Consider the following 19,630-nt stretch of genomic DNA (forward strand, 5'->3'; position numbering starts at 1 on the left):
GGTAATGGATTAAGCTCAGGCTCGAGTTGTCAGCTAAAAACAACTCTTCTATTAGGTCAGTTCAAAGTTTCAGTTGCTCTATTTTAGGACTCGAGATGGATACCATGGCATACATGTCTTTGCAACTGAGACCATGTCTTCATTTTGCCAAATTCGCCCTGATTGGAACAAAGCTTGTGTGCAAGAAATCACTGCCTCGGAAAGTCTACTTTGACTTATAAAAATCCTGTCCAGTTCCAGCTTGAATGCACAACACAACGGGGCAATCAAAGAGTAGTTTATTAAAGTGATTCTACCTCGCACATTGATATTATTCAACTAAGTAATGGCATGAATGAACATTTACCTAAAATTCAAGGACACACATCCATGCAGCCATACCAGTATGTAAGATTCTTGACAATTGCTTTGTCATCTGCTGTAAGACACAGAAAATTTTGATTTCGCCTATTTGGTGCTTTCTAACCAAACAGAGGCCAAGAGTATATATATATGTGTGTGAACATTAAAAACAAGTTTTTTTTTGTAAATACAGTTGCCTTGTATCTAAATCAAACTCTTGACACCCACGATGAAAAAACCATAAAAAAGTCTGCTATGCTTCATTGCTGCAAAAACTTGTTTAATGCAGTCGTGTCCAACGCTGAGAATTCACTCGTGGCAGCAAGCACCGCAAGCCCAAGCTTAATGGCATCATCCTTGCTTTGTGCCTATATTCACATGTTGACATGACAGTCAAATGATAGAATGGTGCTTCCTAAGAGTTGAGAGTTGAAAGAAAAGGGATGATAAGCTAACCTCAATGTTCAGGGGAAGAACTGGGTCATGGAGGGATAGCCTCAACAAGAACCAGCCACCATATCCAGAAACCCTAACCTGTAGTAGTAATACAACATGACATATCGATCAGTCAAGATGCATACAGAGTCTGCTGAAAACAGGCAAACATTATTGACGTACGCCTTCGTAATTCTTTGGGGCTTTGTTGAGGTTGGGGTCTTTACTGATCACATTCTCCAAATGCTTCAAGATTGATTCTCCATAGTCACGGAAGGATCTGTCAATAGAAATTAAACCCATGAACTTTATCCGTCTTTCCACATAAGACATCCACAGTCAAGCTTGATCTGCCTTTGTTGTGACAGAAAGTGAACTAAATGGAGTATTGCATTTTATTTCTGAAAAATTAGGGGTACAGCCCTATTTCCACATGACTAAATAATTTTCTTTCATATGTGGAAGCTCTAATAAATCTGAACTTAAACAAGCATAACCAAGGAATTGTATGGATGTCACAAGTTTCATTTCCATTGAATTTTGGGCTAGCCCAAACTCTTGTACCTGCTTTGCTTCTCTTAATGAAAACAATATGCACACACTTGTTTATGTTATCTAGAAAAATCCCCCTTAACTGACCATTGAGATACCCGCAAAAAAAACTGACCATTGAAATGGCAAAGCATTTTAGGCCATGGTAGCATTATTTTTCATGTATGGGATTGAATGCCAGTTAAAAGTTGACATACCCTCCTTTCAAATCTGCATGACTCTGATCAATCTTCAACCTTATCTCCGCTGTCACGGCAGCGTCCTCCAGGCCCTCAACCAAATCAGTCAAAACTTTACTACCAATGTTTGGATTCAATGTTCTGGCACCAGCAAGTTTATTCAAAAGTTTAACCTGAGGCAAGAAAGAAGAATATAAGTATGGAAGTGCATGCCCACAAAAGAGAGATGATGCCAACTAAAAATGTGCTCAAGATCACGATGTTCCAGTTTTTCTTTTTAAAGCAGGTCAAATGGAATACAGCAGATCAGAAACAAAGATACCATCTTGCAATGGTATTAGTCTAGTATGGAAGAACTATCTTCAGAAGGGAGAGAGGCATAGATACAATAGTACAATAATTCCGCTGTAAAATGGCATAATAGTTCAAAACCAGATTCTTTTCAGATAAAATATAACCATGTTAACATTTAACATGATGGATTTAACCATCTTTACAAGGTAAAATACAGAAGGGCACTCACCTCATGCACAAAATGTCAACAATAACTATATGATATGATTCATATACTGCATGGTTCATAAAGTTTAATAAATGTAGCAGAATAAGCACACCCTTACCATAAGATATGCTCCATCATCGAGCCAGTGATTCTCTTTCAGTGCTCCATGGCCACTTGTTTCCATCGCCAAATGTGATTCCTCACCAGCAGAATTCTGAAATATTATCAGGAAAATGTGCGTTTCAATACTGCTGAGTATCATGGAACAAATTTCAGGACTATCTTAATCACGCAGAAAGAGGAAACTAACCAGACGAATAGCCTCATCTATTACATTCTTGTACCCTCGCTTGAATCGGTGATGCTTCCCTCCTTAAGCATAAAATAGATAAGCAGATGATCGTTTAATGAAACAAAGCACCTAGTTGTAACTAGTACGGTAGTACCTACCAAGTTTATTCTCAATAAATGCAGACAGCCCGTCTGATGTCACACTATCTGTCACAACAGTGGTTCCTGGATGCTAGTAGCAGAACAACGAGTTAGTTAGAGGCAAGCAATAGAGTAACATAAAAAAATGCAGCTCCAAAAGACCTTACTTCCTCAAGAACTATGGCAGACATCAAAGCAATCAATCGGTTGCGGTTCAACTCACGACCACTGGAATCAACAGCAGCAGACCTGCAAAGAGCGAGATACTTAGCACCAAAATTATTATGCATATGTAGAGCCACAATGGTTGTTCTGCACCTGTCGACATCAGTATCAAATATGATGCCTAAGTCTGCCTTGTTATTAAGCACCGCTTGTGTAATGGCTTCCATTGCAGCTTTATCCTCAGGATTCGGAATATGATTGGGAAATAAACCTACACAAGCAGCTCATAACATGAGAGGAAGGCCGAAATGAGAGATTAGCTGGATGAAGAAAAGATTGCTATTACCATCAGGCTCCAGGAATTGGCTCCCACTAGTAACAGCTCCTAATGGTTTGAGTACCTTATCCTGGTCCAAGAACCACAATAATTCCAGATCCAAATCAAAGGCAATATTTAATTATTTCAGTACAATTTAAGTATACAATCAGCAGTTTGCCACCTTAACATAATAACAAGTATTAGGGAAAATCTTCTATATCTAAGTAGGGGAAACCCACTACTTGATTCTTCTCAACATGCAAGCATGCCACATCATCACACCATTAATTTGTTCACACATCTATTTAGTGGAAAACTCATATTTTTTGCACATGCATGCACGTTACTTTCCATCAAGCTATTTCCATTAAATGAAGAATGTATAATCTATCATACAATTACATTATATGTTTTCAATGGATACTCTTTTGTTGCTACTTTTTACTCATGTATGTTAACTAAGAATTTCCTTCAACAACGTGGGCTCACGTATGTTAACTAAAACTTTCCGTGACAACGTGCGGGGCATCATCGAGTTAACAAAAAGTAAGAGTACAAAGTCAACTTGGGATATTGTAATCTAGAAGTAGAACTGTGGAAATGGATTAACCAGGAAATCGGTGGCATACCATGTTTATATTATATAAAAGATTATCAGTATCAAGATTAACTTGGCATATGCAATAGTCAATAGGTCATCTTCGTTCCTATACTAAAAGGTGAGAGTCCAGCTCTGCCGAACGATGGGAGAAGGGATGGTCTCGGTACCGAGAGACCTGGGTCCCGAGACCTAAATGGAATATTCGATGGACCAACACCATAGTTGAATGATTAGGGATGATACTATGCATCAACAAATTCCATCAGTGACAACGGGCATAACATGTACTCCCTTCTTCCCAAAAAAGATGTTGTATTAGAATTTTCTCTAATACCAAGCATTGCATGCATGCAAAACAGGCTGGAGCAGACATTAATTGTAAGCGCTGTCATGCCCACGACGCCTAGCGCGGAACATCTCTGGCCAAAGCGCAAAACAGCATTAATCACAGGCGTGTTAGTCCCATGCATGCATGCGATATTTGCCCGCTGCATGCGCTGCATTAACTGCTTGCTTTACTCATCGATGGCATGCGGCAACAAAAGTCGAGCCACACAACAATTAAGCCTCTTATACGACACTTATTTTGGGAAAAAAATTAAAAACCTAATATGTCATCTTTTTTGGGAAGGAGGGAGTAGCATTATTTATATGACTTTCTACACACAACCCATATTCATTTTGTATGTCTACTCCTAGTCTTGCGAAAGAACACGCATACTTCATTATATTGAAAAAGCAACAAAAGAACTTGAAAGACATAGTTGATGCCCCTTAAACTTTTAAAACTTTCCTTCCCAAGACTAAATGTTTACCAGAGATTTCATATTGGTGGACTGGACTTTGTTTTTCTCTTCTCTATTTGCAAGGATTGAGTTGAGAACATAAGGTTTTTTCACAGGCTAACGTGTGGCATTGCGCTCTACACGACACTATCCAAACACTCAAAAATAAAATTCCAGTGTAGATTATTGTCTGTTACTCTATAATTTGTACAGACCACAGCAAAACCAAAATCCATGTCCTTCCATATGCAGATAGTTTTCACTGAATTCGAATTTATGTTGATTGAATCACCTATAGGCATACGTATTCATATAATTTGCAGCAACAAACCATATTCAACCAGGGTCAGTATCCACCCTGGGAACCAATTGATTTCTGCTGGAAATCAGATTGACTGGAGAGGGCTATGAATTCAAAACAAAAGGATTTTACTAATTTTGAGACACCGAATTCAAATTCAGAAAAATTAATGCCTATTGTTGTGTTTGGGAGTAAAGTTATGTTGAAATAACTAAACTTTGCGGTATAATTGATCTATGACAATGCAGAGAGACAACTGCAAATGTTGAGGACATTTTTCAATCATTTGACCTAAGGCATATTAAACAAATCCAGACTCAATAAGGCATATTTCTACAGAAAAAATAATGGAAGTAAACACATTACCACAAAAAATCCACCTGCTCCATTCCCTGCGTCAACGACTATGTGCAGTCCCTCCAATGGTTTTTCTAAGACCAAATGAACAAAAGACATAAGCATAGCATTTTTATTCTTCCGTTATATCGATCTTTGATACTAAAGCATTTCATAGTTTTCTCTCAGATCTATCATCGCCATAGACAGTAGTCATATATTTGAATACAAGTAGAATGTGAAATACATGAAACCATTAACTAAGAAGTTGAGTATGTAAAAAAGTATATGCATAGCAGGAATTAATACGGTGGACACCACGAGTGAACGTCACTGCATCCAAGAAATGTAAATAGACAGTGGGATACAAAACCATATAAGTTTGTAAGGAACAAAGAAACCTTATATAAGATAATAATATAGCATATAAATTAATACGGTGATAGCACAACTGAATGCCTCTAGAGCAACCCACATTGTAATTAGAATGTGAAACACATAACCAACAGAATTTTATTGAGCAGATAAAAATCATATACGGAATAATGACATAAGAAAACAAGGGATGGTAGAAATAACATATCAAATATGAAAAGAAATGGCAAGAAATCTAACTCTGGTCTACTATAGATTGTCTAGTAAATCAAATACAGTATATATTAGCATATAATGAAAACCTTTGTTTCCGGCAGATGTCCGAACTGCTTTCACCAGATCAGAAGCATAGATTGACATGTAGTCCACAGTTGTCACAACACCCGTCTGTTCTTGTTTGCCACCATGTGCAGATTCCTCATATAATCGAGAAGCACGCTCCAAGATATCCTTGATATCAGCCTTATTTAACCCACCATCACTTGTAAAAAACTTAAAACCATTCCGATTGTAGGGTAGATGGCTCGCTGTACAGAAAAACCACCCCAACATTTTAGCAAGGCTAATATTACAAGATTTCCGAGAAATGAGAAGTAGAAAAATTTAAGGTCAATTACAAGTTGCACACCGTTGCTATCAGAGATGAGCACACATGCATATTATATACATAGTCAGAATGTATAGGTTCCAGTGAAGAATAAGACAATCACAGACTTAATTTTTTTGCACAACCACATAGTGAGAACAGATTTCAAGTAATTCTTCTTTTCACTCGTCATTGGCACGATAAATGACAACCTTTAACCCCTGGGATTCCTGATCTTACACAAGGTATGATAAAATCAACACTACGATTTCCATTCTCTTTCACTAATTTCTACTCTAGAGTTATGGATGCAAGGTAATGTTAAAACAGATATGTGCGTGCGTGCATCAACGTTCATCAACACGGCGACCGAATTTCCTTGCTCACTAGCCTCGCTTCATAAGGAGGTTGAGACAAGATGAAGGACGCCCAACTCTCCTTGCTGTTAGGTGGAATAGAGCACTAGATGGTACAAGATCCAAAGAAGAAGTCAGATGGCCAACCCACTTCAACCCCCAAATTGTTTTGTCAACTCATGGCATACATCACTTCCTCTTCGGTAAGGCAAACCTGATCCATCCTCAGTGGATTACGATACTCCGAAATGAGTAAATATAATCCTCAGTGGGTTACAATACTCCGAAATGGCATATTTCTACGATGCTCAGTAAGTCAGGACAATATTCAAATAAATAAATAACAATAAAGATAGTCATAAGGAAAATTTTGCATGTGTGGTAAAGACCTTGTACATTGATAAATAGAAATACTTGTATAGAATGGTGCATATCAGATTGGGTAGGTAGTTAGGTACCGGTTATCATTATGCCTCCATCAGCTGGGCAATGATGTATCTCGTCTTCCGTAAGTGTACTGTTGAACATCGCTGGTGTTGAAGCCAATCTGCATAACACATTGTCAGAACTGAAGACTGAAAAGGAAATTGCTAACTATGACTAACTCCTTATTTCTTCCATGCCACCCATTTAAACTTTTGTTAATAATTTGCCATCCGAGGGTTCAAGTGTGTCCATTTAAACTGAGGTCTTTCTATTCTGCGTTCCTAGAAAATGGTTTGTCTTGTGCAATTTATAAGGCAAAGATGCCACATGAATTCTAGTTGTTTTCATTACTTCATTTCTTTCACACAACAGGCCATCAGAGAAAATTAGATTCTAATATTTTGTTAGAAACTTTGATATATAAATAAACATAGTTGCATAGACTTGAATAACCAAAGAGTATATCCATACAGAACAAAGTTTAGATTTTAATACATAGTGTACATGGAAGACACCAACAGACCCACAGGATGTCATGGAGTGAATTCTTGACGCACTACTTCAGATAGGGGCAAAATGGACATTCTCTATACTTTTAATAGCCTTCATGCAGCAAGTCAATAGCGATGGGAAATAATGAGCAATGTTTTGAAATGGATTGAACATGAGGTTTTTCAGTGGCACATGATGAAACAAGGTGTTATTTATTACTCCCTCCGATCCATAATAAGTGTCGCTGATTTAGCACAAAGTTTTACTAAATTAGACACTTATTATGGATCAGAAGGAGTAGTAAATAAGCAATTCCGTCTTGAACATTTGACTCATGTTTGCTTCCTTATCATTTATCAAAGCAGAGAGGCAAGACATTTATGAAGAGGTGGAACCCCTTGGCACTGTTCAAAATAAAAATTGTAGCTTCCCAAGGATTGATGCATGCAAGTTATCAGTAAAAAAAGTCTCACATGACAGGGGAATTTCAGAAAAAACTACCTTTTTTGTACCTGCAGAGCTCTATACAAAAAACAGAAGATCTTGCATACTGAATGTAAACAAAATAGAAGTTTCAACTCACCCAAACTGTAGAACATCATGTCCTGCAGCGGTGATTCCATGAGTGACTGCATTCTGAAAAAAATAGCTATTAATAGACGATTGTCAAACTAATCACACAAATGATATTTGTGAACTTTAAAGTGGGGAGGTTGCAAAATTCCAACAAGCTGAATTCAAATTAGTTTAACCATCGCAATGCAATGATATTTATGAACTATATGGACATAGGTATCAAAATACCAGAAACATGAAAATAAATTGCATCATTGACAAATCCTGCAAGCAGAGAAGGCAGCCTATCCTGAATTGACATGTTGCTACTTCTGAGGAAAGGTGGCTGCAATCTACTCATATTTTGACACTGCCCCTAATGTATAGGCTCCATAAGGGCTATGAAGTGGATGTGACGGGAGAAAAAGCATGCAGAGCATACAACTACAGGAGAACCTTCCACAAGCTTCTGTTCCTGCCTTAATAATAATAACAATAAATAGAGTGAGAGTATGAGTCTCCCAATTCTCGGTCCATTCCCATAGATCAAACATCTAAGGTGCGAATTCCACCTCTACCCCAAAATGGCAAGTCAGCAACCCAGTGGTCTCAATGTACAGCATGCTGCAGTTCCCTCCAAATACCAAGATGAATTCTTAAAGATGTGTAATTAGAGCATAAATACTAAGTAAGATGGGATTTAAGCCATTGCACTCATGGTAAGATTAACAAATTATCTTGTTGAATTCACTACTTTCTGAACAAACCTACAAGCATATTATAGCCAGACCCCAATGTTTATAAATTCAGAATAGGAAAGAAATACAATTATTGACCAGGAAAAGCATTGAAATAACCAACTATTTGCAGCCAGTACAACATCAAGTAAAAAACCATTGCAAATGTCTCAACATAGAGGCAGCGTATGTTTAATTTGAGCCCAAGCATACCATACCAAATATTTGGCTACCCAAATTTTGTCAAAGGTTTTGATTGCACCTGAGTTGGCCAATATGGCAAGCAAAATGGACTAGAGTTGGTAGGGAGGCATTGAATTGCCAAAAAGTTAGCTCCCATAAAAAAAAAGACCAAAATTTTGGTAGGGTGGGATTTGGCCACCATCCAAAAACATACCCTAGGTCATTTGACATCTCGTAATCACAAGTTTTTAACTAGTAAATGATGAAATTCCACGCCATTGCAAGTTGGAACACAATTTGGCCCAATAATGACTTGCTACTAAATAATCCTTAACTTTGAATAATAAATTTTAAAAACTTGTGCCCAGGACCTTCTAGGTCCTCTTTGGCAGAAAATAGAATGCACCTGCAATTTATGTGCGGAAATTCGTGAATCATGTCCTACAGAGATTCTTAAACGTCTCAATCCGTCTGCTTTCTTCTTGTTTAGTAACCATTCAGCAAACGCAGCAGATATAGCTTCTGTGCCAGGCTCAGTGATGTTGACAGGCTCACCTTCAACTCCAGCAATGGCAACACCACGAATATCACTGCAAAACAAAATAGCCTGTATAAAAGCAGTTGATATATAATAATAATACACCATATATGTACACAACCCAAGAAGATATGAAACTGTCTATTAAATGCCTCTCCAGCTTTCTTGACAATTTGATACTTCCCTAGTTGCAATGAACTAGATGGTTCTAAAAGCTATTATTAAAGGGTAGTCAATTTTGTTCTGCCATATTTTGCAGTAAATAAGTACAAAATCGATTCACAAGAATCGCATCACTCCAATCTCCAAACAAGTCACCACAAGCCATATAATATTCAAAGAGTTCATCAAATATGATTTCTTAACCTTTGGTCCATGATATGAAGAAGGTTTAATAAATGATTTGTTAAACTTTGATGCATGATATGAAGAAGGCATTAGATCCGAGAAAGACCTGGCGGCAATAAATTTATGGGAAGCTACAAGGCAGATATGCACCCATTTGACACATCAAAGACTTGGAAGGATAGCACATATTGACAGCTACAACTTCTGGCAGCGAGTTGCTAGCAGCCTAGCACAGATATGCCGTGTCTCATACCAGAATCATTGTTAGTGATATAGTTTGTGCCAAGGAAGAGAACCACTACCAAGGATGACATGCTAAACAACATATACCACACAAGCTAGCAATCTGGCATAATATTTTATAAATGCCATTGGCTATTAACAAACAACAGTTTTACTGCTTATGGAACAACACCTGAAAACAAGTTATCCGGCCGGAATTACTTGTCACTGATTTAGTACTCTGAGACAAGTAATATGGGCCGGAGGGAGTACATGTTCTGTTACCATGCATATAGCAAAACATAGTTTATACAGTTTGAGTTCAAGAGCTAAGAACATGTAATGTCAAGGAAATCATAAAAAGTATAAAGCTTATTATACCTGCCATTTTGGAGCTTGAGAAAATCAACTTTCTCAGAGGATGAGACAGCACTGGTGCCTTGAGTAGCTGCAATGGAAGTTACTGTACTCCATAAGCAACATTTCACAGTTCAAATGCATACACATGACACAACGCATAATTTCTAAAATCAGCAATCAAGCTATGATCTGACATACCATAACTGCGAATTATCTGACAGAAACACCATAATGAGTTGGAAAAGAAAAAAACAAGTGATACTAGTATGATTACTGAGTGCCTAGAACACACCATTGAAACTAACATTTGCTTGTTTCCGGAAGCTAATCCATGCTGTTGATGTGGTATTTAACCACTTGGCAGTATCAGCCAATGTTAATCTACATCCCTGGAAGGAATGCATGCTGCGGGTATTGAGGGTACAAAAGTCACAGGCATGTCTTGTGTTGTGCCTAGACCGTGTATCATCTTGTGCCAAGAATGCATTTTGTATGGTCTTCGCTGATAATGCTGCACAAATTTCCAAATCTATTAGATCTTCTTCTAATGTTACGAGAGTGCACAAGATAATTGTTTATTTGGGTCAGTGAGTAACATAGTTTTGTTCCACAAAATGTAAATCAGAAATATTTGTACTCTCTCATTTCTCAAATATAAGCACCTTTAGGACACGGGCAAAAGGATTTAGGCATGTGTTGAAATGACCCTCCATACCCCTATCTACTTCTCCATAACCTATTTAGTAACTAATAAAATAAGGATGCAAGGAAAGCGAAGAAGTCTCCTTGGATAGATTTCTTACTTATATCTACATATCTAGGAGCAAGTTTAGGATGCTAGCTTGCTTGTATTCAAGAATAATGGAACTATATATTTTTCTAAAAGCCAATAAGTATCCTATTAGTGGAGGTGGAACTTCATCTGCTGGGAAGTAAAAACATCTTCTTCTTCTTTTTAGCCAAAAAGCAAGTTATTAGCTGTTGGGCAACTAATTGTCAAGAGTCTTCGATGAAATGTACTCCATCTTTAAAAATATTTTTGGTATTAATTGAAGATTCCAACATATTTAATTATTTATGCCAGCATCATGCATTCTTCAACCAAAAGTCCAACAAGACTCCACCTATGCTAATTTTACTCTACTACATTATTTAACCTTCTAATAGGGCATCAAATCTAAGTAAAAAATAGGCATATTTTTCAAATGCTTTCTTTGAGTTTTACTGCTTTGCCCCCCTCCATAGTGCTTTAGGCAATTCTAGCCCGCCCCACTACATTCCCATAGCCAAATTTGTCACCACGACAGCACCCGCAGTGTGCGTCACCTATTCTTAAGATTTGGTCAAATGAGTTACTGGTTCGTGTGGTTTTGTTAATTTCAACCATACCGGCGAACACTAAATATGAGGAGGTGCCAAGTTAGGCATCTGTTTAGTCTAAATAAGCACCAGTGCTTAACAAAAACTGGTTAATTTTTCTAAGCACCCACCTAGGCATCTTGCATTGTACATGCTCTAAATGATTACAAAAACCAGCAGACCAGTCTCCAAATACAATATTTAACAAGTACTAGTAAACACAAAATATGTTCCATATCAATCTGTCAGAGGCTGAAGGTACCCATACGGAGCTGCCAGTAAAAAAATCCTTGACATTTTGCTGCAAACGATATTTGGACACAATATTTATTCACCCCACGATAGTTCCCTATACGAACGATGAATCTCACAACTGGTTCAAGTTCCTTTTTTTCTCTGGCAGATAAGCAATAGCTGTATCAGTTAACTTCCATTTTCGAGAATGCGATTGGGCAGGTTAGTATGGTCCTCTTGGACTGAAGAGCAAAACACATAAAAAACAGACGACGTTCATCGGGGGTGCTATGAACCCTAACCTGAGGAAATTTCCCCATGACCCTAATCCTGTTATTTTCTTCGCTCCAAAGAACAAGACCATAGGAAAAGGTAGTAACCACTAACAATTCAGAAAGTTCTTTGGGTTCCCTTCTGTTCCAAACATGCCCCAGAATTCCCCAAACACCACAGGACGACGGGAATCATTTCTACAGCTATGGATTACGCCCGCGCTTCCAGAACTGTACGTTTCTACCCTTCTCGCTAACCGGCTGTGGTATACGGGAACTGCGGCTACGGATTCGATTTCCTGGTACGGTTCAATTCGATCGGGGAGATAGACTAAAGCAGGTATTGAACGTGCTAAAGGGCGGAAAGAGGAGAAGAATCAACTGACCTGCCATGGGTGCGAGGAGGAGGAGCTCGTGCGGAGGCGGCTTCTCCGCGGGCGGCGAGCACGAGGAGAAGAAGGTAGACGAGTTGTCTTGTTGGATACTTGGATCAGATCGAGCATCTGAAGATGCGACACGGACAAAACATCCGCGAGCCGATGGGTGGAAGACAGTAGACGTTCTTTAAAAACAATTTTTTTAAAAAAATAGCGTTAGACGTTATATTTTTTCATAAGTTCACCTTCTATTCTAATAATAAAAATTAATCCGTTCCGTTCTAAATGCCGTAGCTGAATTTATAAGGAGCATACGCTCGCCTTTTAGTCTTCTGGAGCGAACGTTTTGTTGGTCGTCCGATGAGCAAGAGCTTGACGGCAATCGTGCCACGTGTTTTGTGGCAACTTGCTCTTCGTAAATGACAACTTTACGAAGAGCCCATACACAGTCGTTGGAAAAGCAGTCGCTGCCGGAAAACCTGGCGTTGCCGGCGACAACAGACTTTGCTGGCAGTTTTTCACGGTGGCCGTCAGCAAAGGCCTGACACGTGGGCCCACGTCTAGCGAGTGCGTGACGTCACCGTCAACGGCTGAGGCCGTCGGCTGTCTTTTGTTGCCGGAGGACCACAAATTGGCCTCCAGCAAAGCCTATGCCGTCGAAACGATATAAAGCCGCCGGCAAAGAGGCTTTTACCGGTAGGGCTCCATACCGATGGTCTTTGCTCGCGGCCCCGAGGGAAAGCCTCCGGCAAAGGCTTTGCCAGTGGGTTTTGTGCCTTTGCCAGAGGTCCTAAGCCGCCGGCAACGCAAGATTCTCTAGTACTGAGTAGCAGCGATGGCCGCAGGACCGTCGCCAGAGACGCAGCACCCTCCTTTGCTGGCCAGAATCAGCTGCGCCAACATCAGTGGCGGTTGGTCGGTCGACTGCCCATATCGCACGCTGGTGCCGTTAGACGTTGTTCCGTTGGATGCTCACCCATGAATGCCCGTGCCAAGCCCCGATGGATCTAGGCCCCGCCGCCGACGACACCGTGCGGGCTTTGCCCAGCTGTGCCTTCCGGCGGAGGCGAGGGGAAGAGAGGGTGGCCGGCGGCAGCTTGAGATGGGACGTTCCGGTCGCCTAATCGCCGGATCCCTTGTTTTTGGATTCGGAGGTTTGTTTCGGTCCAGAACTTCTATCATGTGTGATGCCATACGAGCAAAATGCTTTTGTTTGATGGTCCGGAACTTCTATCATGTGTGATGCCATACGAGCAAAATGCTTTTGTTTGATGGCATATCAGCAAACCAATAGTTTGTGCAGGGTAAATATACAATTTTCTCTTTAAGTTTTGAACTGCTATGTTTTCTTTGTGAAAGTGATTTTATGCATTTTGATGCACTTGACTAATCTAATTGGTTTCATATCTACATGCTTCACAAAATGCGCGGTCGTCCCTTCCTCCTCAACGAGCAGCGACGGATTCCTCGACGACGAGCTCACCGCGGCGGCACAGATATTCAGGAGGTGGCAAGCACCACGTCATCGATCCGGCAGCGACACAGTGGCTGAGCGGCGGTGGCATGGATGGACGATGTGGTTGATTGGTTGTTATTTTTTTTTTACTTTTTTTTTTCATCTTTGCCGTAGACACTGCTCTCGGCGAAGCTTGCCTTTGCCGGAGTCCTCGCCCACGGCAAAGTTGTCGACCACACAGCCCAGCAGTTTGATCCAGTTGTTACTTTTGTTTGCCAAGAGCTGGAAAAAGCATACAGCAAAGGCTTTGTCGAAGGCCTGAAAAAAAGAGGCTTCGGCAGAGATCGGATTAATCTTCTCAACACACCAGACACGTGCTCCAGAAGAGAAAAAAAAATTCAATCTGTCGTCATATGAATGGATTCTCTGTCATCAAGCATGCCATGGAGACCAGAGATACCATCTCTTTACCACTTCCCTTTTGCATTGAAGCATCTCTGTCCCCAATTTTCACCTGAGAATAATGTTCACCATAACTTCAGAAACATTGAGGAACTTCTCCATATTCCATTTTCTATGGAAATCACATCCCTTGTGATCTGCTTGGGCATCTGGAAGACCGGGAATGATTTTATCTTAATTGAATGGAACTCCTCCTTCCCTATTCAGATGTAGGAAGATTTTCCAGGATGAACTGAATCTAGTTTTCCTGAGGCAAAAAGAAAGACCTATGCTGAGCTTCGGGACTGGATCTCAAATTTTCGTTGATTTCTAGTTGCATTTCTTTTCTTTGTGATAACCTTCTTGGTTATTTGTACATACTTTTTGCATTCATTATAATATATTTGCAGTTTTTTTATGGAAAGATTATAAGAGAAACTCTTACAACATATTTGTGAGCAACAATATTTGAACCCTGGTCATGCACCTACAACTCCAACAACACACTAAGAGAATTTTCCCTATATTTGCAGTAGATTTGTCTTTTCCTAAAAACAAAAGGAAGCCTTCAGCAAAGAGCCTCTTTGCCACAAACTTATACGTCGAAGTCTCTTTCTCAAATGCAACAACAAAAAAAGGACTTGGCAAAGGCTTTGCCGAAGGTTTTTTGGGCAAGGCATGTGGCATTCAGGAAAGCACGTTTTATCCCGTAGTGATTGGTGTTATTTTACACCAGTGACTAGGTTATGAGACCTGTAGCAAATTGTATTAATATGAAAAGAATTATGTACAAAGTGATAACCAAGGATTATCAGGAGGGTCTATCTAAATCTTCCTATCCAGCTTTTAAACAGAGAATATTTTTTTCTTCTAGCTCTATGGAAAACCATGTTATGTTCTCCCTTGAACAAATGCCTGCATTTGTAGAGTGAGGGCCTGATACTGTTGAAGATACAATCATTTTGAATTTTTCAGATGCTCCAACAAACAAGGGAGGTGATCTCCGTATGAAATGGTACCCTGAGCTGGTCTTTTAATTCCCTGATGTTTCTATGGACATTGTCAGAGGGAGTAAAATGTGGGCAGATGTATTTCCAGCAGCCAAGTGAGAAAGTGCACCGGAAAAAGAGATGATTTCTAGGTTCAAGCTGGAGTCCCTGACCTAGCACATTACATACGAGGTATCTTTTATTCTAATAAAATAACTGTACTGCAAAATATAATTCTATGATGTCGTAATGCTATGATACGATCTTACGATACCGTGGTGAGAAAAATATACTACTTACTCCGTCCAACAAAAAAGTCTCAATTTTGACTAAATTTGAATGTATCTATACACTAAGTCATGTCTAGATACAACCAAATTTCGACAAACTTGAGATATCTTTTGTTGAACGGAGGGAGTAGCTAGTATCCTGACACAGCAAAATAATGAGGAAGGACAACGGTGTGCAATGGTAACAGAGCAGTGCACATAAGATATATGCGAACGCCAATGTGTGAAGTTGCATTTTTAAATTTCGTTTTGTTTTTGTGTCACGGCATGCAAACATTGGTCACGTACTCACGCGTATGTATGTCAAGCACATATATCATCATCTGGTCGTTCGTTCGGACTTCGGAGACGGTGGAGCGCTGTTGTTGTGTATAGTGATTCCGACAGCTAGGAGGCCAGTGAATGCGCGTTATGCTTCTATTACGTACTCAGATAGCTCTCCGATTCCGTCCCGGCCGGAAAAACAGTTCTAGTCACGTCCGAACTCGGTTTCCGATATCTTTGCTTTGGTCCATGCCAGCCCATCTATATAAGTGCCGACCAGCAGCTAGCGGCGGTATCACGAACAAGCACAACTCGCGAACGCGACGAATTAATTGCTAGCTTGATCGATCAAGAGCCATGGCAACAGCGCCGAGCGATCCCGCGAAGAAGAAATTCATCTCCAGGCACGGCTTTGCGCTGACGGCGGCGCTCATCTTCCTCGTGCTGCTGTTTGTCGCCGGCTCAATCGGCACGCTTCATGACCACCACAAGAACGACCCGAACCATCCGCGTACAGTATCACGCAAGATTTTGATCAGCATCGAGAGCACGACGGACGACGAACCACCGAGCCGCCGGCCGACGACAACAGGCGGCGGCAGCAACAACAACAACCCGCTGCCGAGAGGAATCGTGCAGCGAACGTCGAACCTCGAAATGGAGTCCATGGTCGGAAACCCCAAAGAACGACGACAAGAGAAGAACCAAGCGCCGTCGAAGAGCCTGCTGGCGATCCCCGTGGGGATCAAGAAGAAGGCGGCCGTGGACAAGCTGGTCTCCAAGTTCCCCGCCGACCGCTTCACGGTGATGCTGTTCCACTACGACGGGGCGCTGGAGCAGTGGGGCGACCTGGAGTGGTCGGCCCGCGCCGTGCACGTGGCAGCCCCGGGCCAGACCAAGTGGTGGTTCGCCAAGCGGTTCCTGCACCCGGACGTCGTGGCGGAGTACGACTACGTCTTCCTCTGGGACGAGGACGTCGAACTGGACGCCTTCGACCCCGTGAGGTACCTGGAGATCGTCCGTAAACAAGGGCTGGAGGTGTCGCAGCCGGCGCTGGACCGGCGGTCCGAGATCCACCACGCCCACACGGCCCGCCGGCTCGCGCGGCCCAGCCGGCCCGACGGGGCCGAGGCCCACGGGGCGGAGTGGGTGGAGGGGATGGTGCCGGTCTTCTCCCGGGGCGCGTGGCGCTGCGCGTGGGGCATGGTCCAGAACGACCTCGTGCACGGCTGGGGGCTCGACTACAAGCTCGGGTACTGCGCCGGGGGTGACCGGACGGCGACGAAGGTTGGTGTGGTTGATAGTGAGTATGTTCTGCACAGGGGCGTGCCGACGCTTGGTCAGGGCGGCGGCAACCGGGTCGCCGTGAGGCGGAGGTCGTTTGTGGAGATGCAGATGTTCGACAGGAGGTGGGAGGAGGCCGTCGCCGAGGATGGGTCCTGGACCGACCCTTATGCTCAGCCGGCGACCGCAAGATGAGGTGATTGGCTGACTCCAGATGAAGCGACCAGCAGCTTAGCTAGCCTTCTCGATTATATTGACCTTAATTGTATAGATGATATTAGTAGCTAAGGTTCATAGCAACTCCATTTTGATGATGTACATAATACTATTGCGAAGTCAGATCGATGATGTAGTTATTGAATTTCCCATGCTCGAAAGCAGTTCTTAATTACATTATTGCCGTGCTGCAATTGGACAAGTAGCCAGTCGTATTAGTTGAGTACGTACGCACAGTACATGAGTTCATTAATTGGTCAGCACGATTTCGTCACACAAGCAAAGAGTCCACGGTTGACACTATGTTTTTGCCATCAGGAGAAGTTAGCTCTATCGATTTTGATCGATCAGTCTCTGTCACTCGCCACTATGTCGCCAGATAAAAAGCTGACCTCAACACTTGTCATTTTTTCGTGGAGCCCAACAATCACGCACCACAAGAATTGATTTAGCAAGTCGTCGCACTTCAGGTCTGTCCAAGCAAAAGCGATCTGAGGACGAAGCAAGACCATGTAAGGACGGCTTTGAATTTTTTTTTTGGTTTCGTCAGACTTGTCAGAAGGCTTCGTTGCTTGTGTTTTCTGAAAAGTTTACGAATGCATCGTACTGTCATTACTTAATTGTTGAAGCAAATCGTACTGTCATTACTTAATTGTTGAAGCAAATTAAGCAAAAGAGAGCAACTCCATACATGCTTTCCCGCTTTCGGACTTCTGATCATTCATTGTAGTGTCCAGGGGTCAACGAACTACCAGCCAGTTGTTTTTTTTTTTCAGAATGCAACCAAGCGGGTACGGCTACAACGCCACAAATGGCACAAAAAGACTCTACACTACTACAAGCAACCCACTCGTCCTAAGGCCCGACAAGGCAAAATTCCCCCTACACAGATGGGCTTGCTCCCACCGGACGGCCTCCTGGAGAACATGGTTGAGAATGCACCAGCAGGATGGAGAAGCGCCGTTAAAGAGCACATCATTCCGGTGCCTCCAGATATACCAAAGAACCAGGGTGACCGTGGTCCTGAAGTCCTTCTGAACCTCGTGAGGAACTGAAATGGAGGCCCACCACTCGCGGATATTCGAGTCGCTCACGGGCATCCAATCCGGGCGCCCCCACAGTGTGAGAATGGGCCCCCAAACCTGTCTCGCCACCACACACCCCAACAACAGGTGTGAGATCGTCTCCGGCTCCTGATCGCAAAGCGGGCACCGGGCAGGATGCGGCAAGCCCCGCCGCTGGAGTCTATCAGCCGTCCAGCAGCGGTTACGAACCGCGAGCCAAGCGAATAAGCGACACCGCATAGGAGCCCTGGAATGCCAAACCGGCCCGGCCAGTGGATCCGCCATCTTCCCAGCAAAGAGACCGGAGTATGCCGACTTGGCCGAGTAAGAGCCATGACTGGTCCAGTTCCACAACAAGGTGTCACGCCCATCATCCGGAAGTTTGAAACGTAGGAGCCGCTCCCACAAAATCAGGAACTCGCCAATGGCCTCCACTCCCAAGTCCGGCCCCACATCCGAGATCCAGGCCCCCGCAACTCCATCCCTAACCGAGGGGTGCGTAAGATGCGGGGGCGAACAGCCGCTACCAGCGAAGGGAAGCGGTCCTGGATCCTACCATCATCCAGCCACCTGTCGGTCCAGAAGAGAGTGTTCCGACCATCCCCAATCCGAGAGGAAGTGGCCGCCTCAAAGATGGCATCTACCAACTCCGAGGATCGAAAGCTGAGCTCCAGCCACGGCTTGGTGTGGTCGACTCTCTCAAGCCACCTCCAACGCACCCGCAAAGCCGCATTCAGGAGAGAGAGGTTGGGAATGCCAAGACCACCCAACCGCTTAGGCATGCACACCGAGGGCCAAGCCACCACACAATGGCCACCATGGACGTCCTTCCCCCCTTTCCAAAGGAAGCCACGACAGATCTTCTCCACGCCCTTGATGGTTTTCACCGGCAAGTCCATCGCCATCATCGAGTGAACCGGCATCGCAGTGAGAGTAGATTTGACTAGGATGAGCCGGCCACCCTTGGATAAGAGAGGCGCCTTCCACGAGGCCAGGCACGACTCCACTCTGTCCACAAGCGGTGCAAGCTGGGTTGCCGATGAAGGGGCGCGTAGAGATAAACAAAACTTTTCCTACACGAACTCCCAAGATCTAGCCGAGGTAGAAGGCCACGAGGATTACCACTAGACGCGCAGTTGCGGATTATCGATGCAGCGCCTTGATGCAGTGCAGTCCCTCGATCCGATCCAGCCGATCCAATCCCGCGATCGTCGAAGTGCTGAACGTACAGCACCTCCTCTGGTATCCACACGTGCA

At 42.7% G+C, this 19,630-nt stretch overlaps 2 protein-coding genes across 3 annotated transcripts; one reads left to right on the plus strand and one right to left on the minus strand.

Moving 5' to 3' along the window:
- Nucleotides 1-313: 313 nt before the first annotated feature.
- Nucleotides 314-12,538, minus strand: LOC100845876 (phosphoglucomutase). Of its 2 annotated transcripts, XM_003563132.3 has the most exons (18): nucleotides 12,379-12,538; nucleotides 10,420-10,638; nucleotides 10,149-10,215; nucleotides 9,066-9,249; nucleotides 7,768-7,820; nucleotides 6,725-6,813; nucleotides 5,627-5,851; nucleotides 4,980-5,044; nucleotides 2,954-3,014; nucleotides 2,761-2,878; nucleotides 2,610-2,691; nucleotides 2,461-2,533; nucleotides 2,321-2,382; nucleotides 2,129-2,224; nucleotides 1,527-1,681; nucleotides 961-1,057; nucleotides 799-876; nucleotides 314-710 (listed from the first exon to the last, which is right to left on the minus strand). In XM_003563132.3, exons 1-18 carry the CDS (start codon nucleotides 12,383-12,385, stop codon nucleotides 603-605), a joined length of 1,839 nt encoding a protein of 612 aa, XP_003563180.1. In that variant the 5' UTR covers nucleotides 12,386-12,538; the 3' UTR covers nucleotides 314-602. The 2 variants fall into 2 exon arrangements, with proteins under 2 accessions (XP_003563180.1, XP_010238878.1); XM_010240576.2 differs by lacking the exon at nucleotides 10,420-10,638 and having other exon boundaries at nucleotides 12,379-12,536.
- Nucleotides 12,539-15,982: 3,444 nt separating this feature from the next.
- Nucleotides 15,983-17,454, plus strand: LOC100824859. The gene has a single exon (XM_003560209.2). It carries the CDS (start codon nucleotides 16,167-16,169, stop codon nucleotides 17,286-17,288), a length of 1,122 nt encoding a protein of 373 aa, XP_003560257.1. The 5' UTR covers nucleotides 15,983-16,166; the 3' UTR covers nucleotides 17,289-17,454.
- Nucleotides 17,455-19,630: the final 2,176 nt, after the last annotated feature.

Source organism: Brachypodium distachyon, chromosome 1 (genome assembly GCF_000005505.3).
Source record: "Brachypodium distachyon strain Bd21 chromosome 1, Brachypodium_distachyon_v3.0, whole genome shotgun sequence".
In the NCBI taxonomy this organism is placed as follows: Eukaryota; Viridiplantae; Streptophyta; class Magnoliopsida; order Poales; family Poaceae; genus Brachypodium; species Brachypodium distachyon.